General features: G+C 42.0%; 1 protein-coding gene across 3 annotated transcripts in view; it reads right to left on the reverse strand.

The window, feature by feature from the left end:
• Window positions 1–19208, reverse strand: part of GNPTAB (N-acetylglucosamine-1-phosphate transferase subunits alpha and beta) — an 83465-nt gene that overhangs the window by 19492 nt on the left and 44765 nt on the right. For 2 of the 3 annotated variants that reach the window (XM_060025478.1, XM_060025476.1), the window contains 8 exons: window positions 11051–11115; window positions 10655–10789; window positions 6005–6166; window positions 5430–5609; window positions 5040–5210; window positions 3368–3497; window positions 2075–2278; window positions 287–1392 (listed from right to left, as the gene is read on the reverse strand). In XM_060025478.1, the coding sequence (XP_059881461.1) occupies window positions 287–1392; window positions 2075–2278; window positions 3368–3497; window positions 5040–5210; window positions 5430–5609; window positions 6005–6166; window positions 10655–10789; window positions 11051–11115 (2153 nt within the window). The remainder of the gene's footprint in view (window positions 1–286; window positions 1393–2074; window positions 2279–3367; window positions 3498–5039; window positions 5211–5429; window positions 5610–6004; window positions 6167–10654; window positions 10790–11050; window positions 11116–19208) is intronic. The other variant, XM_060025477.1, reaches the window with a different exon arrangement.

Genomic DNA, 19208 nt, shown 5'->3' on the forward strand with positions numbered 1-19208 from the left:
TTCTACTATGGACTCAGGGTATGCCCCTGGCTAAATCCCTTACTCATTCACATGAAGGCTGCTTCCTAAACTGCAAAATGGGGACAATGATAGCAGACCCTTACAAGGTAGTTTTATTGTTAGAATTATTGGGACAATTAAATGAAACCACATAAGAAAAGTACTGAGTCCAGTGGCGGGCACAGGGAAGTACTGAATGAATGGTAGCTATTAGTATATCACTACCACTTACAAGGTTATTTATTTTTCCTGAGCATGGGAAACAATAAGGCTGGATGTAACTTACATCAAGAAGATCTTGGAAATACTTTTTCTTCTCCCATGGCAAAAAGCCCAGGTAACTCTCTGTGTAATGTTGCAGTTTTCTTCCAGGTAATACTTCATTACCACCTAGGTAACTGTTAGCATTTTCCTCCATTCTGTTCTTCTCTTGTTCTTTCCCTGTGATTACCTTTTGTGTCTCCCTGTTTTCCAGTGGGAAAATCAGAGATGAGAGCTTTTCTTTTGACACACCTCCACCTCCTACTTTCGGGGTCACAGTTTTGGACCTGAATCTTGCTTTGGTTTCTAAGTCCAGGGGTGGAGTCTGGCTCTGGGAGTGGCCATTCACTGTCATTGTCACTGTTGGAAAAGGCAATAACCCCTGGAATCTTTCAGATGTTCCTAAGCTGCTGGGTAAGATGCTTTTGTGAGCCTGTTTTTCCAGTGGGGCCTCCAAACTGTCATTTCTTTGCTCTGTCATCAGAGGGTGATTTCTTGTTAACTTTGCATCCTGTGGGTTCATCAGAAACGACCTCAGCAGGGCTGACTTGGATAGATTGTATCCTTTCATGGTGATGTCTCCGTGTTCTAGCTGCAAATCCAAGTTATTAAGGCTCAACTGGGTCTCTTTTGGAAGGAGTGAAATATTGACCAGCGGAATTTGCACCTCCATTTGGAAACTTCCTGTTGTGTTAACATCGTGTCTTTTGACCTTGGGGAAGCGTTTTTCTTCGGGGATATCCTCAAACAGGATTTCCACCTCTGGAAGAAGAGCTGAGGGGCTAACCAAACTTTGGTAAGACTTCTGGGTCGTAGAATTCCGTTTGGGCTCCTCCCTTGTGTCAACCTCTACTGCTATCTGGATTCTGAACTCTTCATCACTTGTACTTTGAAATGTGAGATTAAAACGTATTGTGGTCGCGTTCATTCCACTGTGCATTAAGAGGTGGATGGTTTTCCACTTATTGGCGATAGAAGCATGTCGGATTATTGGGTTGTCACTATAGGCGCCTTCGATTCCCCTTTTGGCTATTTCTGCAAAGCTGAAATAAGGCAGGCATTCACCTTTCGGAATAACATAGTGAGTCTGGTTTGGGAGAAGAGTTACTTTATACAATTCATGAAAATGATCTAGAGGAAAAAAACACAAACATGATTTTTAAAAAACTACGCATTTCCCCCCTTTTCCTTTAATTCTTAGGGTTTGAGTTTTCACTTTCTAAGAGTGACTTTAAATGGACTTTAAAATCATCAGAAGTTCTAACACAAAAGCTACTAGTATAGGGCTCATTTTTACTTTCTGAAGCAATCACTATTATCGACATGGAATGCTGAGGCTGACTCACTACAGAGACAAGGCACGGTTCAGGACAGCGAATTCCAATGGTCAACTTCCATCTTTTTGTCCATTTGAAAAAAAGACAACCTTCTGACCAAAAGGACCGCCATTAATAAGCTATCAACAAGATCCAGTATTCAAACCAAGCTTATTTAATGAATTATTGGTCTCCTTTCACTGTTCCCAAATTAAACCTTCACCACGTAAGATAAATCTGCTAAGATAAATCTGCTTACTAAAAAAAAAGAAAAAATAATCAGACTAGAGCAGTAACAGGAAAAGATGCAGCTTCAGTGTCTTGTGTTGTCTAAAGATCTGTGCCCTCTTATAACTCACAACTAGTTTGGATGCAAGGCTGGGAAAGGGATACCTAGAGAATTATTACTTTAAATAACAAAAACGATCCAAACCCCTCCATTTATGAAAGATTGTTATCCCCTTATCCTAAATACGTTTTTATGGCAATGAATATACCTTGTCCACAGTCACCAGCATCAAAGCCACAGGATAAGACATTGCAGGCTTGGTCACAGAACTTATCAGCCAGCCAGGAATTTGCACATCCTTGATTGCAGTAAGAGACGCCGCTTATTCCTCCACCGAAATGCCAAGGCTGTCCGACTCCAATGCCCCCAGTGCCCCCACCTCCTCCTACATAGCGACCCGCACCACTGTTACCTGGAGGGAGAGGAGGAAAACAGAATCCTGCTGTGCTTACAGTCTTGGAAAAAAGCCAGTTCCTTATTTCTCAGCTGTGTTTTCAAGACCGATGCATGAATTTCAGTCAGGAAAGGTTCACCCCATTCTTTAACAGAAGATTTTACGTAGCTTAAAAAGAGACAATCTGAAAAGGGGGCATCAGTTGCCAGTGGACTGGGTGTGGGATGACCAGGCCTCGGCACTTACATCTGTGCAACCCAGAAGTACAGGCCTCAGATGTGCTCAAGGGGGGCACATGCAGATGTGTATGGAGGATCAGATTATTCTGAAGACCGTGACTCTCGGGACTGACAAGAACATGTCCTAACACTGGCAATCAGCTCGTGACCAAGTGTCACTGCTCTGTCCCCGAGCTCTCCGCGTTGCAGAGACTCTCCTGCACGTCTACGTTCTCTCCCTGCAGCGGTTCGTATTTTTCAAAAGTGCCTCTGATAGAGCTGACTGAAACACAAGCTTTGTTTCTTCCAACACCTTCCCAAACCTGTTTCCTCAAATGCAGTAGGATGAGAATATCTGTGCACCTACTCTCCTTCTTTTGGTGACTGAGAAATTCAAGTGGATAATGGATGATGCTTTATAAACTGAAAGGCAATAAAGAAATGTAAAAACTTGTTATCCTCAACAAGTCTAAATGTTAGTGTACAAGAAAGGGAGAAGAGATGCTGAGGAGAGGAGATGTTTATTTCTTCTGCATCTCTTTAGTCCCTCACTGACCTGGAGCAGTGTGCTTCTAGGGGCCACTGGCCATGAGCTCCGACAGGAACCAGTGAGAGCGATTCTTACTCTCGAGCTCACATAATTAAGGGTATAACTGATTTTCATATTTTGAATAATAAAAGACACTTTCAAGTGTAGGGTCATGTGGGAAAATGCCCCCAACAATATGTATAAACTGGGCCACATGGGGACACCAGTCATCACCTCCAAAGAGTCTACGATGATTGTTTCAATACGCGAAGAACGTTTAATTAAGTCACTGTACCTGGTTGATAATGACAACAAATGAAAAAAATTCTGTCAACATGGACAAGTTACATTTGAACACACCCTCACCGGAGCAATCACCGCCATCCCAATCACAGGCCGAATTATTACAAGCCTTGTCACAATAGCCGTCTTTAATCCAGGATCCCGGGCAGCCCTCAGCACAGTTTGGCACAGGCCATGTCAAATAAACCTATGATAAAACCAGAGGGAAAATAAAGTGGTTTCTGGTTTCTGACACTTTTAAAAAAAATATTTATTTATTTATTTGGTTGCACGCCAGGTCTTAGTTGCAGAAGACGGGCTCCTTAGTTGCAGCTTCCCGGCTCCTTAGTTGTGGCATGCGAACTCTTAGTTGCAGCATGCATGTGGGATCTAGTTCCCTGACCAGGGATCGAACCTGGGTCCCCATATTGGGAGCTCAGAGTCTTATCCACTGCGCCACCAGGGAAGTCCCCTGACACTTTTTATTCTTAAATTAGGATTCCTTTAACAGAAATACAAAACAAATTGAGGCTCTAGAAAAGGTCTGCGTTCAGGGCCATCCTGTGGTAGTTTCTCAGTCCTGCCCTGCTGATGGGTCTTACCCGGCACATTTACTCTTTTCCGTTGCTCAAGGAAAGGAGACAAGGACTCAACTTACGGGTCAGTCTTACAACATGGTCTTATAAATGATCTATTTTGAAATAAAGCAGCAACATGCCAAACTTAAATGCGAGTTCAAGAGCGTGCAGGTGGAAAGTGTGCACACAAGTCACTGCTTTTCTGTGACACTGTTGTCAACTCCTAAGCAGATTCATGCACCGTCTTGTCTCAAGGCTGAAAAGGGGGGGCGGACGAACTCTCAATATCCTTATACGCGAGGTACTGTGATGAATTATCCAGCACAGCATTCTGAGCTGTGAACCTGTCTGCTTTCAAAACAACTGACATGGTACATGGTTGCTTTCTAAATTAAAATCATTTTTGAAAAATGCATTCCCCTTTAAAATCTCCGTATCTTTGCACGGTGCAACTACCTGCAAGGTCTTTCTTCATCTGGTTAACTCCTGTTCTTCCAAGCTCATCTCAGTCCCTATCCCAGTGTGACTTCACTCTCTGGCGCTCCCACTCCTCGCACCCAGGGCACACCTACTGGCACGGAAATTGCTGTACACAGTCACTGGTTTTGTCTGTCTCCCCTGTCAAGCCATAGCTTGACAGAGTTCTAGAACTTACAAGCTCATGGTGCTAAGTCTCCAACTGATCACTGTACCCTTCTAACAACACTACCAGGGTCTTCCTGTTCCCCCCAATACACAGACAGGAAACCTAGAGGCCAGGTCATCACCCACGACAGTGCTACACAGCTGGCACCCATATCTGTGCTCGTGACCACTTTCCCATCCTGCCCCTCAAAGCCAGAGTGAGAGCGGCTGCCCCCAATGAAATTTCAGCCCTGTCTTTAAGCACTACTTTGAGCTTTCTATCTTGGGCATTTTGCTGACATGGTAAACACGATTTTGTGTTTCACAGTTATTTGCTATTTCTGCTGTTGTAGTAGCAAATGTAGAGTGGGTCCTGGGTGAGAATATAGGGAAGCAAAGTTCCCACTGTAGTTTTCTCACTCCCTGATTGTTAACTTTCCTGAGCTTAACACTCAAAAATGCTTGTTTGATCAAATGTGACTGATTTCCTTATTTCCTGTCTGTAACTTCTAAGTGACTTCTAAGCCAGGCATCTCTTAGCTACTCACCTTCTGACCTTTGGAGTGACTGTAAAAATCATCCGGCCAGACATCCTTTCCAAACATGACATCATCATTCAGGTAAATGAACTTCTGGGACAGCCCTTCGATGCGATGGATGTGACTTTCAATAGCAGGTGAACTGAAGGTAGGCAAGTGGCTCAGATTTCGAAAAACATCCTTTTAACAGAAAAAAAAGAGAAAGAGAGAGAAGGCGGATGAGAGGTTTTTGTTTTGTTTTGTTTTTGGAAAGAAGGGAGGGAGGGAGGCGCATGGAAGGATTAAAGGAAGGTGGAAATGGAGGTGAGATGGGTAAGAGGATGAAATCAGGAACAAGACAAAGAACAGCAAAAGACAGAACAGGAAATCGCAGCCTTGTGACACATGGCGAGTCACTACCTGGTGTGTGACTATTGTCACTCGAGGATTATCGAGGTTCAGCCAGGATGGGATCTGTCCATTGGTGACAATGAAAATGTTCCGAACCCATGGTGCGTGCCTCTCGATAGATCGCAGTGAGTACCTCAGCTCTTCGTTATCTTCAAAACGGCTGGCAGAAACGTCTTCATCCTGCTTAGACTGAGAAAAGCATGGGGCACAGAAAGATGTAAAATGCGCCTAAGTCACACCTGCCCCTCCCAGCTGTCCCTTCCGCACTCAGGGAGCGCCAGCAAACTTCCAAAGACCGTGTCCAGCTTTTACACATTACAAAAAATGCAGAACACTCAGCATATTTAAAACAGCACAACAAAAACAGCATTTCTTTCACACATTTTTTGAAGAAAAATTTCTTGGATCTGATTCTAGGTCACTTTCAATTAGTATAAACCAATGGCGGTGACGGGAAAATTAGAGACGTGCCAATCAAGTGACCTCTCTGTAAGCCCTCTTCCTTCTTCTAATACAGTGACTCATAAATCTTTAATAATCAAAGCCCTCAACTCGGGTTCTAAAACAATCTCTGCATCCCTTACCTGGCTGATGGCACTCAGATCCCATAATAAATATGCAGGACTTATGGTCAGTTCCTTTCCATTGATGGTCATATTCTTCTTCGTCTGCTTATTCAGTTCTTGGAAATCTTTGGGGTTATTCAACTTTAGAAGTGCTACACTGGCCTCTGAATACAACTGCAACTATAAAATAACAAGAGGGTTACATGTGGAAAAACTGAACAACAAAGAAGAGACACCTTAAACTTCCCAGTTTGATCCTCGATCTTTAAATACATACAATACATATATATACTACCTATTGTGTACTCTGCTATATGCTACATATTGTACATATTAAATGTATACTACGTATATTTAAAAGATTAAAAGTTTCACATACATGTATGAAATAGTAAGCCAGTATCACCAAAAACAGAAGACCTGAACAGGCCAGACACATTTCCCAAATGATGCAATGGACCAAGTATTTAGAAAAAGAGGGAGTCAGGGGCTTTGGCAAATGGGACATCTCAGGCCCCATCTGAAAACTGCAGTCACTAGTCAATAGTGACAAAGGCTGCCAGATCTCTGGAGAGGCCAGAATCCCCAGTGTTACATGAAATCTCCCGGTTTTCAATGGTAGCGCAAATATTTCTGATTGGCATGCATTCAAACAAAACGCATCTGGTCCCCAGTTTGTGACCTCTGTTCTAGAATATTACCCATCTGCCTACACTGGGGAAAGCCCTGCAAGGTAACTTCGCTGAACACTGGTGGAGAGCACACCTGCCAGCAGGTGTCTAACAGCTGTCGTGCCCACACCTACGATGGGTGTCCTGGCTGCTTGAAGTGTTTCCACAGGAAAACCACCTTGAGGCAACGTTTTCAAAGCAACCATAAATCCAGGAGGGAACACCACAAGCACCAACATGTTTTACAGGCAGGCTTCCCCACCTTGACCAGAGCCCACACCACCCTTGATACGTATTTTGTTTTAACTCTGTATCATACAATTTCCTGTGAAAAGAGGCTTTCAGAGCTTAAAAAGCAGAGAGAGGGTTGAAAACCAGTCATCTAGGACAGCAACATCCTTCTGCTGGCTGAACTGGCTCTTCTAATAGGGCCAATTTCTTTCTTGATTTTTTAGCCTTCTTTCTTAATTTATAAAACAGAGCAAACAATTACTCGGGCTCATTCTGATCTCTTGTATATGCTACATGACTATACTTAGCTCATCTTGCAAAGCTTCCTGAGTTTATATAGGCCAAAAGTAGAGTTTATGTAGGCCCTTTTTATTATGTAGGCATTAACTCTTACTGCAAATTGTGTGTGTGTGTGTGTGTGTGTGTGTGTGTGTGCGCGCGCGCGCGCACATGCACACGTGTGTTGTCTTCCTGATTACTTTCTCTCACCTTAACAGTGTCTGGTATACACAAAGCACTCACCCAAGGTCAGCTCTCACTGCCGTCTCTATTCTGCCTCGCTATGTAGGGGACGGATGGGAGGCGGGCCACGCAGCGCAAACATTCTGTCTGTTCTATCTGGGTACCTAACAGTCTCGCTGCCCTCCCCCAGCCTCTCCTCCCACAGTGGCTCCTACGGAACCTTGGAGGGGCTCCCTGGAGTGCAAAAATCACTACTATAGGATAAATAAACGTAGTACTTTAATATCCTAATTTAATTTTAAATTTATTTGGAAAATACCCTTATCTTAATTAATCTCTTCTATCCAAGCTGCTTTTATTCTAGAAAAGTATTTTGAAATTTCAGACATTTTCCTAAGGTGATCACTAGGGCACAAGATGAGTAGGCAGTACCTGTCCTGAGATGCTCACAGCCCGGCCAGGGTCTCTGGGACAGAACTGAGTGCTAGGTGGCTTGGGGTCCACAGGCCTTGGCAAAGGCCCCCTGGAGGAGCCTGGGAGGGCACAGAGGTTCAGCTGTTCAGGTCCTGAAGCCCAATGTCTAATGGCCCTCCCTCCCACATGCCACAAGGCCCCTCCAATGTAACACCCCAAACTGAGCTCTCAGGGTCCTTCTGAAAACCTCGCTTCTCCCATGAAGCTCTGAGTGTGGTTAATGCCACCACACCCGTCTTTGCTGGTCACATCCACTTCCCCTTTCATTTCTCCTTCCATCTGCTCCAGTAGCTAATAAGTCACCAGGTCGTGCTGACGGTTTCTCTCAGATGGCCCTGGAACCACTCTCATCACTGGCACCACTGCCAAGGCACTTGTGGAACCTGAGTGTCTTGCTGGGCTACGGCAGCAGTGGCTGAACTGGCTTTCCTGCCTCCGGCTTCCTGTTTAATGTCCACCTGCTACACCTTCCGCTCCCGTGTTCTGCAGACCTGAACCGGGTCCTCCTCCTCAAGACGCGCTCTGCCTCCAGGATAAAGTCCGGCCTCCTCACCAGGGGATCTTTCTCGATCTGGCCTCTGCCTAACTTCCCAGTCTCAGCATCAGGAAAATCCCCACCTGGGCTCTGGCCTCTGAACAGCTGCCTCGGTTCTCTGAAAAGGCCATTCACTTGCAAGCCCCTAACCCTCTGCTCAAGCTGCTCCCTCCTCTCGGAAAGGTCTTTCCCACTGGCTTCTCTGCTGGAAGAACGGCTGTTCTGTGCACGGCCCCAGCCAAAATGTTTCCTATTCTGCAAAGCCGTCTTTGCCTGCAGAACAACTGAAGCCCACATGTTCTCCCAGCACTTTGTATAAACACTTTGTTTGGAAGCAATCACACCCAAACACTAAGTGATTTTAGTCACTCAGTTATCCTTAGCACAGTCCCTGGCACAACAGCAGGTGTTTAATCAACGCTCACTAAAGGGACTGGGAACCCAATGACTGGAAACTCCATTCTCCGGGTGCCCATAATAGAACCAGAAAGTGGGACCCAAGGAAAGAGAGCCCCTTGGAGAACCAGGCTTGAATACTGACGCTCTCCTTCTGTGCTTCCTCTTTCTCACTTTCTCTCTAGCCTCCAAAAGATCAGAAGTCCTCATCTCTGAAGCCAATCGCAGGTGCTGGCATCGTGACAGTGAGCTGCAATGCACACTGTGAATAATTGGCTGTACCCCCAGGAGGTGCCGGCCTCCACAGAGACAATTCTGGGGAATCCAGATCAACCTCCAACTGGGTGAATGGCGGAGGAGGGGGCGTCCACATGTACCGAGCCTGGTGGTGCTACTGCCCAATTCAAGTTCCTGCGCCCTCAGTGTCTCCTGGCACACACCACTCCACACTGCCCAAAAACTCGTTTGCTGTGGGGTGACCACGACTTGGGCTGGTGATCTTTGGCAGGACACGCCCACCTAGCAGCACATGTGCTGGTCAAACGTACAGATGCGCATATGTCTATAACCGTAGAACCAACAGCTAGGAAGCCAAGAAGCCAAATAAACATTGGCTGAAATGAATGCTAATCTATGGTTTTATCTGCCCAAATCCATACTGAAAATAATTCAGGGAAGGAGGAATATAATATCTATTTTAAAATAACTGCAGATTAAGAAATTACTCAACTCTAATCTAGCCGGGCATCACCATACTTCCAGGTACCATAAAGAAAGTTATGGAGGAAAATATGAAGAAAAGAAAAAGCATAAATGTCATTCATATTACCATGGTATTTACAAAGGTAATACAATGTATCTTAAAACAGTGAAACACTTAAGGGGAAAAGGAAACAAGTTAAACAGGAACTTTGACTGGCAGAGAGAAAACATGGTCCAGACATGAACTAAATAACCGACTCTCCCCGAGTCACAGCTCTCCCTGCCACTACCTCCACCCTTTCACCTCCCAACTGTTAAATGACATCAAGAAGAGCAGGGATTGAGAAGCAGGAAGCTAAACACAGTGGCAGAATTTAAAGAACATTTTTTTTGTAAAATCAAGAAAAGCAGAGCCTAATGAATTCTGAGCCAAGAACTTTATGCCCTCTAGTCTGAGAGAAGAAACATTCACGTTTTACAACCTGGACTGTTTCTGACAGAAAAGCAGGCACCTTGGCATAAGGTCAAAAGGAAAGTACACCCACACGGACTGTGCCCTACATGAATCAGACAGATGGCTCTGAGAACAGGAAATGTTATGGAAAGACATGTCACCATTTCCAAAGTCAACTCGCGAATGGCCTCGGTGGTCAAGCGTGAAGAGTTAATAAGTATAAATACTAAATATGTTAGTGGCTCAACTAGCTATTAATGAATGAAGGTTTCACATTATCAAATGTTCCAAAAATCTGAAGCATCCCCCCTCTGTGAGTGGAAGCTCTTCGTAAATCCACAGGAGCCTGTGTGTACCTACCACCACATGTCTGATTTCCCCCCATCCCCTCCTTCCACGCTTCCACTGCCATCAGGGCTTTTGTCTGCTTTGTCCACTGCTAAAGTCTCAGCAGCTAGAACAGCACCTGACACACAGTAGAAGCTCATTTGTTAAACAAATGAATCCTGCTTCTGTCTGGGAAACCAACAAACCAAGTTAAGACTCAGAATTTTGCCCAAATAAAGAGTAAAAAGGGAGGATCTTCTACAAATAAAGAGCTGTCTTCGTGACAACACTGTGACAGAATTGAGACCCTCTTTGCTTATGACTGTCGGCTATTCTATAACAAAGGGGGCCACAGAGAAGAGGCACGCATGAAATGGGATGTGCTACACTAATTGCTCTATTTTCTATGCTCTTACCAGTTTTATTTTAGAAGAAAGATTTTCTGGCAATTTTGTTTTCAGTTGATTTGTTTCCTTGAATGTAGGTGGAAATCCACTCAGGAAAGCCAAATCTTGCATTAGCACTAACCCAGGGACTTCCTTATCTGTTGTCTGAAATAAAAAAGGGAAAAACACAACTCACTTTCCACATCATAAGGCTGGTGAAAACTTACAGCTGAGAAAACTAGTAAATATCTATTGCATCACACAAGCTTCAAAATAAGAATATTACAATTATTTAAATCGATATTCACTAGTACTAGAAAGCTAGGCTTAGAGGAAAAGTAAACATTAAAAAGCCTCTCAAAGTTTTATTTCTCATACTTTTATTCTAATCTACTGCAAAAATACAGTTAATTTAAAGTAACATACCAAATAGCCCCTCCAAACTGTCTGTCTGCTGTTTCCTTTAAAAATTCCAGTGTGGGCATCTTCAACTACAATAGAGAATACAATAAACAAGCATGTTTTTAATGAATACTTAACTATGATGTCAGGCAGGACACTGTGCAAGGCATTTTGAGAGCTGTTAAACCAGTATAATACATGGTCTCAAAGAAAAGGTAGTTGGGGGAGACAAAATTAACCCATCTAACAAAAGGGAAACAAATGTAAATTGCTGTACAATTAAACGTTAAATTTTGCAATACTGAAGGAGAGACTCGTGTGGGCAGAAGAAACGTAGAAATGACAGATGGACAGAAATCACAGAGGTAGAAGCAAACATCAAACATCAACATCTTTAATTTAAAAAACAAAATTGTTTGACCAGAGTAAAACATCTGGGAGTGGTGGGTACTAGGAAAAAAAGGGCAACCAGAAGGGGGCTTTGAAAGCAAGGCCAGTGGCATTTAGATTAACGGCAGGGAGCCACTTAGGACTCTCCTAAGGTTCCTCCGGAGTCACAGTGAATTCCTAAAATTCATCAGGTAATGTGATTAGAGCAGATTAAGTTGGGGGTGAGGTGGGTGATGACACAGCCCTACGGGGAGAGAGTTCTAAAGTGATGGGAACAAATGAGATCAGCAAACCTGCTGATATTCGGGGACCATGGAAAACAGGACAGGTTGGAAGGTTGCAATTCTGATCCTCAAAATGGGCACAGAAAGCAGGGTCTGCAGATTATAGCCTGCAAGATGGGTGCTGATCCCGAGCAAGAGTCTCAAATGTATCAGAAAAATACAGTTGGTGAGCACTGGAGAAAAGAGAGTCTTCACAATACACTGTTTATCTTTAAAGAAAGTACTGGGCACTAAGAGCATGAGTTCATTATGGGTAAATTTATCAGATACACACCTCACTCTGCCTCCGTCTGTCTGTCTGTCTGTCTCTCCCCACTGATATGGTGGATTCTATACTGGTAAATCAGACAATTCGAATAGATGAGCAATATGTATTTGTACATAATCTCAGGAAGGCAGCTAAACAACACATGGCATCTTTGTGGATTTCACAGAGACCAGATCTCAAGTTAGGCGGATTATAACCAATTCTGATCAGGGAGTGTAAAATTGTAAAAGCCACAGTCAGCCTAGAGGGGAGTTCTGGAGGTCTGCTATAGGTCTGCTCAACAATCCATCAGAGTTTTGGAAGATACAGAAGGCATGCTTGTGAAATGTGTGGGCTTACACCGAGCCGACAGAGAAGCTACTATCCTGGATAACAGACTAAGGGTTCCCCAAAGTCCTTGACTGTTTGGAGCAATCAGTCAAATCTAGCAAAATAAAATCTCTTACAAACGAAGGTAAGATCTTTAACTTGGCAACAAGCCAAGTAAAAATTAAAAGGAGTACTTTAAAAAACATTTTTTTAAAATAAATAAAAGGGGTATTTGAGCATTAGCACATGTAAGATTTTTAAAAAGACTTAGGAGTTTTAGCGGACAGTGAGTTCAGTATGAGGCAGTAATGCTCAGGCCACACAGAGTTTCCATCCCAGTTTTGTGCTTTTAAGCAGAAGAAGAGGCTTAGAGTAAGAAGGGTGACATTCCCCAATACCAACCCATCAGGAAACCCTGTTGAGCTGACCTTCAAAATGTCCACAGTCCAACCACTTCTCACCACCACTCTGATCCAAGCCCCCTTCCTTCCTGCCTGAATTATTACAAGCTTTGCCCCTCCTCAGTCTATTCCCACCACAGCAGCCAGACTGATCCTTCTGGAATGTAAGTCAGATCACATTACTCCTCTACTCAAACCCTCCAATGATTGATTCCTCACCGCACTGTGATTGGAAGCTAAAGCCCGTTGTGGTTACTGAGGCCTGTACCATTTGGTCTCTGTGACTTCTCTGGGCTCATCTCTTGCCTTCTCCCCCTTGGTTCACTCTATTCCAGCCACACTGGCCTCCCTGTTCTTCTTCAAACATGTCAGACACCCTCCTGCCTCAGGACCCTTGCACTGGCTTACTTATATAAGTATATATGTGTATATATATATATACACTTACCTTATATATAGGGAATATATGGAGAATCACTCCTTCCCCACATATTCATGTTGCTGGCTCTCTCACCTCCTTTAAATTTTCACTCAAAAATCGCCTTCTTGGGGAGTCTGCCCTACCACTCAATTTCTCCTGCTCAATTTTTCTCTACAGCATTTATCTTCTACAAACTACATAATTTACTTGTACGTTGTATCAATTGTCTGGCTCCCTCTGCCAAGATGTAAATATTTTTTAAAATTTATTTATTTTTTAAATTTTTGGCTGTGTTGGGTCTTTGTTGCTGTGTGTGGGCTTTCTCTGGTTGCAGCGAGCAGAGGCTATTCTTCATTGTGGTGCACGGGCCTCATTGCAGTGGCTTCTCTTGCTGTGAAGCACAGCCTCTAGGCATGTGGGCTTCAGTAGTTGTGGCATGCAGGCTCAGTAATTGTGGCACACGAGCTCTAGAGCGCAGGCTCAGTAGTTTTGGCGCACAGGCTTAGTTGCTCCGCGGCATGTGGGATCTTCCCAGGCCAGGGCTCGAACCCGTGTCCCCTGCACTGGCAGGCGGATTCTTAACCACTGTGCCACCAGGCAAGCCGCCCAAGATGTAAATTTGCTAAGGGCCGAGATTTCTGTCCATCTGCTCACTGCTGCATCTTCAGCACTGAGTAGTACATGGCACATAGTATGCGCTCAGTAAACACTTCACAAATGAAGAGTCCTAGGGAGGGAACACAGCCCCACCAAACAGTCAAGTGGATTAAAGTTTTACTGAGCTCTGCCCATCAGAGCAACAGTCAGCTCTACCCACCACCAGTCCCTCCCATCAAGCCTCTTAGATAGCCTCATCCACCAGAGGGCAGACAGCAGAAGCAAGAAGAACTACAATCCTGCAGCCTGTGGAACAAAAACCACATTCACAGAAAGATAGACAAGCTGAAAAGGCAGAGGGCTATGTACCAGATGAAGGAACAAGATAAAACCCCAGAAAAACAACTAAATGGAGTGGAGATAGGCAACCTTCCAGAAAAAGTATTCAGAATAATGATAGTGAAGATGATCCGGGACCTTGGAAAGAGAATGGAGGCAAAGATCGAGAAGATGCAAGAAATGTTTAACAAAGACCTAGAAGAATTAAAGAACAAACAAACAGAGATGAACAATACAATAACTGAAATGAAAACTACACTAGAAGGAATCAATAGCAGAATAACTGAGGCAGAAGAACAGATAAGTGACCTGGAAGACAGAATGGTGGAATTCACTGCTGAAGAACAGAATAAAGAAAAAAGATTGAAAAGAAATGAAGACAGCCTAAGAGGCCTCTGGGACGACATTAAACACAACAACATTTGCATTATAGGGGTCCCAGAAGGAGAAGAGAGAGAGAAAGGACCAGAGAAAATATGTGAAGAGATTATAGTTGAAAACTTCCCTAATATGGGAAAGGAAATAGTCACCCAAGTCCAGGAAGCACAGAGAGTCCCATACAGGATAAACACAAGGAGAAACATTCTGAGACACATAGTAATCAAATCGGCAAAAATTAAAGACAAAGAAAAATTATTGAAAGCAGCAAGGGAAAAACGACAAATAACATCCAAGAGAACCTCCCATAAGGTTAACAGCTGATTTCTCAGCAGAAACTCTATAAGCCAGAAGGGAGTGGAATGATATACTTAAAGTGATGAAAGGGAAGAACCTACAACCAAGATTACTCTACCAAGGATCTCATTCAGATTAGATGGAGAAATCAAAAGCTTTACAGACAAGCAAAAGCTAAGAGAATTCAGCACCACCAAACCAGCTTTACAACTAATGCTAAAGGAACTTCTCTAAGTGGGAAACACAAGAGAAGGAAAAGACCTACAAAAAAAAACCCAAACAATTAAGAAAATGCTCATAGGAACATACATATCAATAATTACCTTAAACATGAATGGATTAAATGCTCCAACCAAAAGACACAGGCTTGCTGAATGGATACAAAAACAAGACCCAAATATATGCTGTCTACAAGAGACCCACTTCAAACCTAGGGACACATACAGACTGAAAGTGAGGGGATGGAAAAAGATATTCCATGCAAATGGAAGTCAAACGAAAGCTGGAGCAGCAATACTCATATCAGATAAAATAGACTTTAAAATAAAGAATGTTACAAGAGACAATGAAGGACACTATATAATGATCAAGGGATCAATCCAAGAAGAAGACATAACAATTATAAATATATATATGCACCCAACATAGGAGCACCTCAATACATAAGGCAACTGCCAATAGGTATAAAAGAGGAAATTGACAGTAACACAATAACAGTGGGGGACTTTAACACCTCACTACACCAATGGAAAGATCATCCAAAATGAAAATAAATACGGAAACAGAAGCTTTAAATAACACAACAGACCAGATAGATTTAATTGATATTTTTAGGACGTTGCATCCAAAAACAGCACATTACACTTCCTTCTCAACTGCGCACGGAACATTCTCCAGGATAGATCACACCTTGGGTCACACATCAAGTCTCAGTAAATTTAAGAAAACTGAAATCATATCAAGCACCTTTTCTGACCACAACGCTATGAGATTAGAAATGAATTACAGGGGAAAAAACGTAAAAAACAAGAACACATGGAGGCTAAGCAATACGTTACTAAATAACCAAGAGATCACTGAAGAAATCAAAGAGGAAATCAAAAAATACCTAGACGCAAATGACAAAGAAAACACGATGATCCAAAAACTACGGGATGCAGCAAAAGCAGTTCTAAGAGGTAAGCTTATAGCTATACAAGCCTACCTCAAGAAACAAGAAAAATCTCAAACAATCTAACCTTACACCTAAAGGAACTAGAGAAAGAAGAACAAACAAAACCCAAAGTTAGCAGAAGGAAAGAAATCATAAAGACCAGAGCAGAAATAAATGAAATAGAAACAAAGAAAACAACAGCAACGATCAATAAAACTAAAAGCTGGTTCTTTGAGAGGATAAACAAAATTGATAAACTATTATCCAGACTCATCAAGAAAAAGAGGGAGAGGACTCAAATCAATAAAGTTAGAAATGAAAACGGAGAAGTTACAACAGACACCGCAGAAATACAAAGCATCCTAAGAGACTACTACAAGCAACTCTATGCCAATAAAATGGACAACCTGGAAGAAATGGACAAATTCTTTGAAAGGTATAACCTTGCAAGACTGAACCAGGAAGAAATAGAAAATATGAACAGGCCAACCACAAGTAGAAATTGAAACTGTGATTAAAAATCTTCCAACAAACAAAAGTCCAGGACCAGATGGCTTCACAGCTGAATTCTATCAAACATTTAGAGAAGAGCTAACACCCATCCTTCTCAAACTCTTCCCAAAAAGTACAGAGGAAAGAACACTCCCAAACTCATTCTATGAGGCCACCATCACCTTGATACCAAAACCAGACAAAGATACTACAAGAAAAGAAAATTACAGACCAATATCACTGATGAATATAGATGCAAAAATCCTCAATAAAACACTAGCAAACAGAATCCCCACAACACATCAAAAGGATCAAACACCATAATCAAGTGGGATTTACCCCAGGGATACAAGGATTCTTCAATATATGCAAATCAATCAATGTGATAAACCATATTAACAAACTGAAGAAGAAAAACCATATGATCATCTCAATAGATGCAGAAAAAGCTTTTGACAAAATTCAACACCCATTTATGATAAAAACTCTCCAGAAAGTGGGCATAGAGGGAACCTACCTAAACATAATAAAGGCCATATACGACAACCCCACGGCAAACATCATTCTCAATGATTCTCAATGATGTTTTTCAGTGAAAAACTGAAAGCATTTCCTCTAAGATCAGGAACGAGATAAGGATGTCCACTCTCACCACTATTATTCAACATAGTTTTGGAAGTCTTAGCCATTGCAATCATAGAAGAAAAAGAAATAAAAGGAATACAAATAGAAAAGAAGAAGTAAAACCGTCACTGTTTGCAGATGACATGATACTATACATAGAGAAACCTAAAGATGCCACCAGAAAACTACTAGAGCTAATCAATGAATTTGGTAAAGTTGCAGGATACCAAATTAATGCACAGAAATCTCTTGCATTCCTATACAGTAATGATGAAAAATCTGAAAGAGAAATTATGGAAACACTCCCGTTTACCATTGTAACAAAAAGAATAAACCTACCTAGGGAAACAAAAGACCTGTATGCAGAGAACTATAAGACACTGATGAGAGAAATTAAAGATGATACCAACAGATGGAGAGATACACCATGTTCTTGGACTGGAGGAATCAATATTGTGAAAAGGACTATACTACCCAAAGCAATCTACAGATTCAATGCAATTCCTATCAAATTGCCAATGGCATTTTTTACGGAACTAGAACAAATCATCTTAAAATTTGTATGGAGACACAAAAGACCCCGAGTAGCCAAAGCAGTCTTTAGGGAAATAACCGGAGCTGGAGGAATCAGACTCCCTGACTTCAGACTATACTACAAAGCTACAGTAATCAAGACAATATGGTACTGGCACAAAAACAGAAAAATAGATCAACGGAACAAGATAGAAAGCCTAGAGATAAACCCACACACCTATGGTCAACTAGTCTATGACAAAGGAGGCTAGGATATACAATGGAGAAAAGACAGTCTCTTCAATAAGTGGTGCTGGGAAAACTGGACAGCTACATGTAAAAGAATGAAATTAGAACACTCCCTAACACCATACACAAAAGTAAACTCAAAATGGATTGGAGACCTGTATGTAAGACGAGACACTATAAAACTCTTAGAGGAAAACACAGGAAGAACACTCTTTGACATAAATCACAGCAAGATCTTTTTTGATCCACCTCCTAGAGTAATGGAAATAAACACAAAAATAAACAAATGCGACCTAATGAAACTTCAAAGCTTTTGCACAGCAAAGGAAACCATAAACAAGACCAAAACACAATCCTCAGAATCGGAGAAAATATTTGCAAATGAATCAATGGACAAAGGATTAATCTCCAAAATATATAAACAGCTCATGCAGCTCAATATTAAAGAAACCAACAACCCAATGCAAAAATGGGCAAAAGACCTAAATAGACATTTCACCGAAGAAGACATACAGATGGTTAAGAAGCAGGTGAAAAGCTGCTCAACATCACTATTAGAGAAATGCAAATCAAAACATCAATGAGGTATCACCTCACACCAGTTAGAATGGGCATTATCAGAAAATCTACAAACAACAAATGCTGGAGAGGGTGTGGAGAAAAGGGAACCCTCTTGCACTGTTGGTGGGAATGTAAATTGGTACAGCCACTATGGAGAACAGTATGGAGGTTTCTTAAAAAGCTAAAAATAGAATTACCATATGATCCAGCAATCCCACTCCTGGGCATATACCCAGAGAAAACCATAATTCAAAAAGACACATGCACCCCAATGTTCTCTGCAGCACTATTTACAATAGCCAGGTCATGGAAGCAACCTAAATGTCCATTGACAGATGAATGGATAAAGAAGATGTGGTACATATATAGAATGGAATATTACTCAGCCATAAAAAGGAACGATATTGAGTCATTTGTTGAGACGTAGACGGATATAGAGACTGTCACACAGAGTGAAGTAAGTCAGAAATAGAAAAACAAATATCGTATATTAACTCACGTATGTGGAACCTAGAAAGATGGTACAGATGAACCGGTTTCAGGGCAGAAGTTTAGAGACAGATGTAGAGAACAAACGTATGGATACCAAGGGGGGAAAACCGTGGTGGGGTGGGCATGGTGGTGTGAATTGGGCGATTGGGGTTGACATGTATACACTGATGTGTATAAAATTGATGACTAATAAGAATCTGCAGTATAAAACAAATAAACAAACAAAACAACTAATACTAAACTTTCTTTGGGTTATTTGTATGGAAATATGTTAATATAAATGTTTCAGACATTACATGAAATTTCTAAAAATCTTATATGTTCTGGTATAATGTTATAAGTCATAATTCTAGTTATTACTTTAAAATGTATATCTCAGAAATAACAACAAAAGAATAAAATGCTGCATTTTAA

The sequence above is a fragment of the Delphinus delphis genome, chromosome 11 (genome assembly GCF_949987515.2).
Source record: "Delphinus delphis chromosome 11, mDelDel1.2, whole genome shotgun sequence".
Lineage (NCBI taxonomy): Eukaryota > Metazoa > Chordata > Mammalia > Artiodactyla > Delphinidae > Delphinus > Delphinus delphis.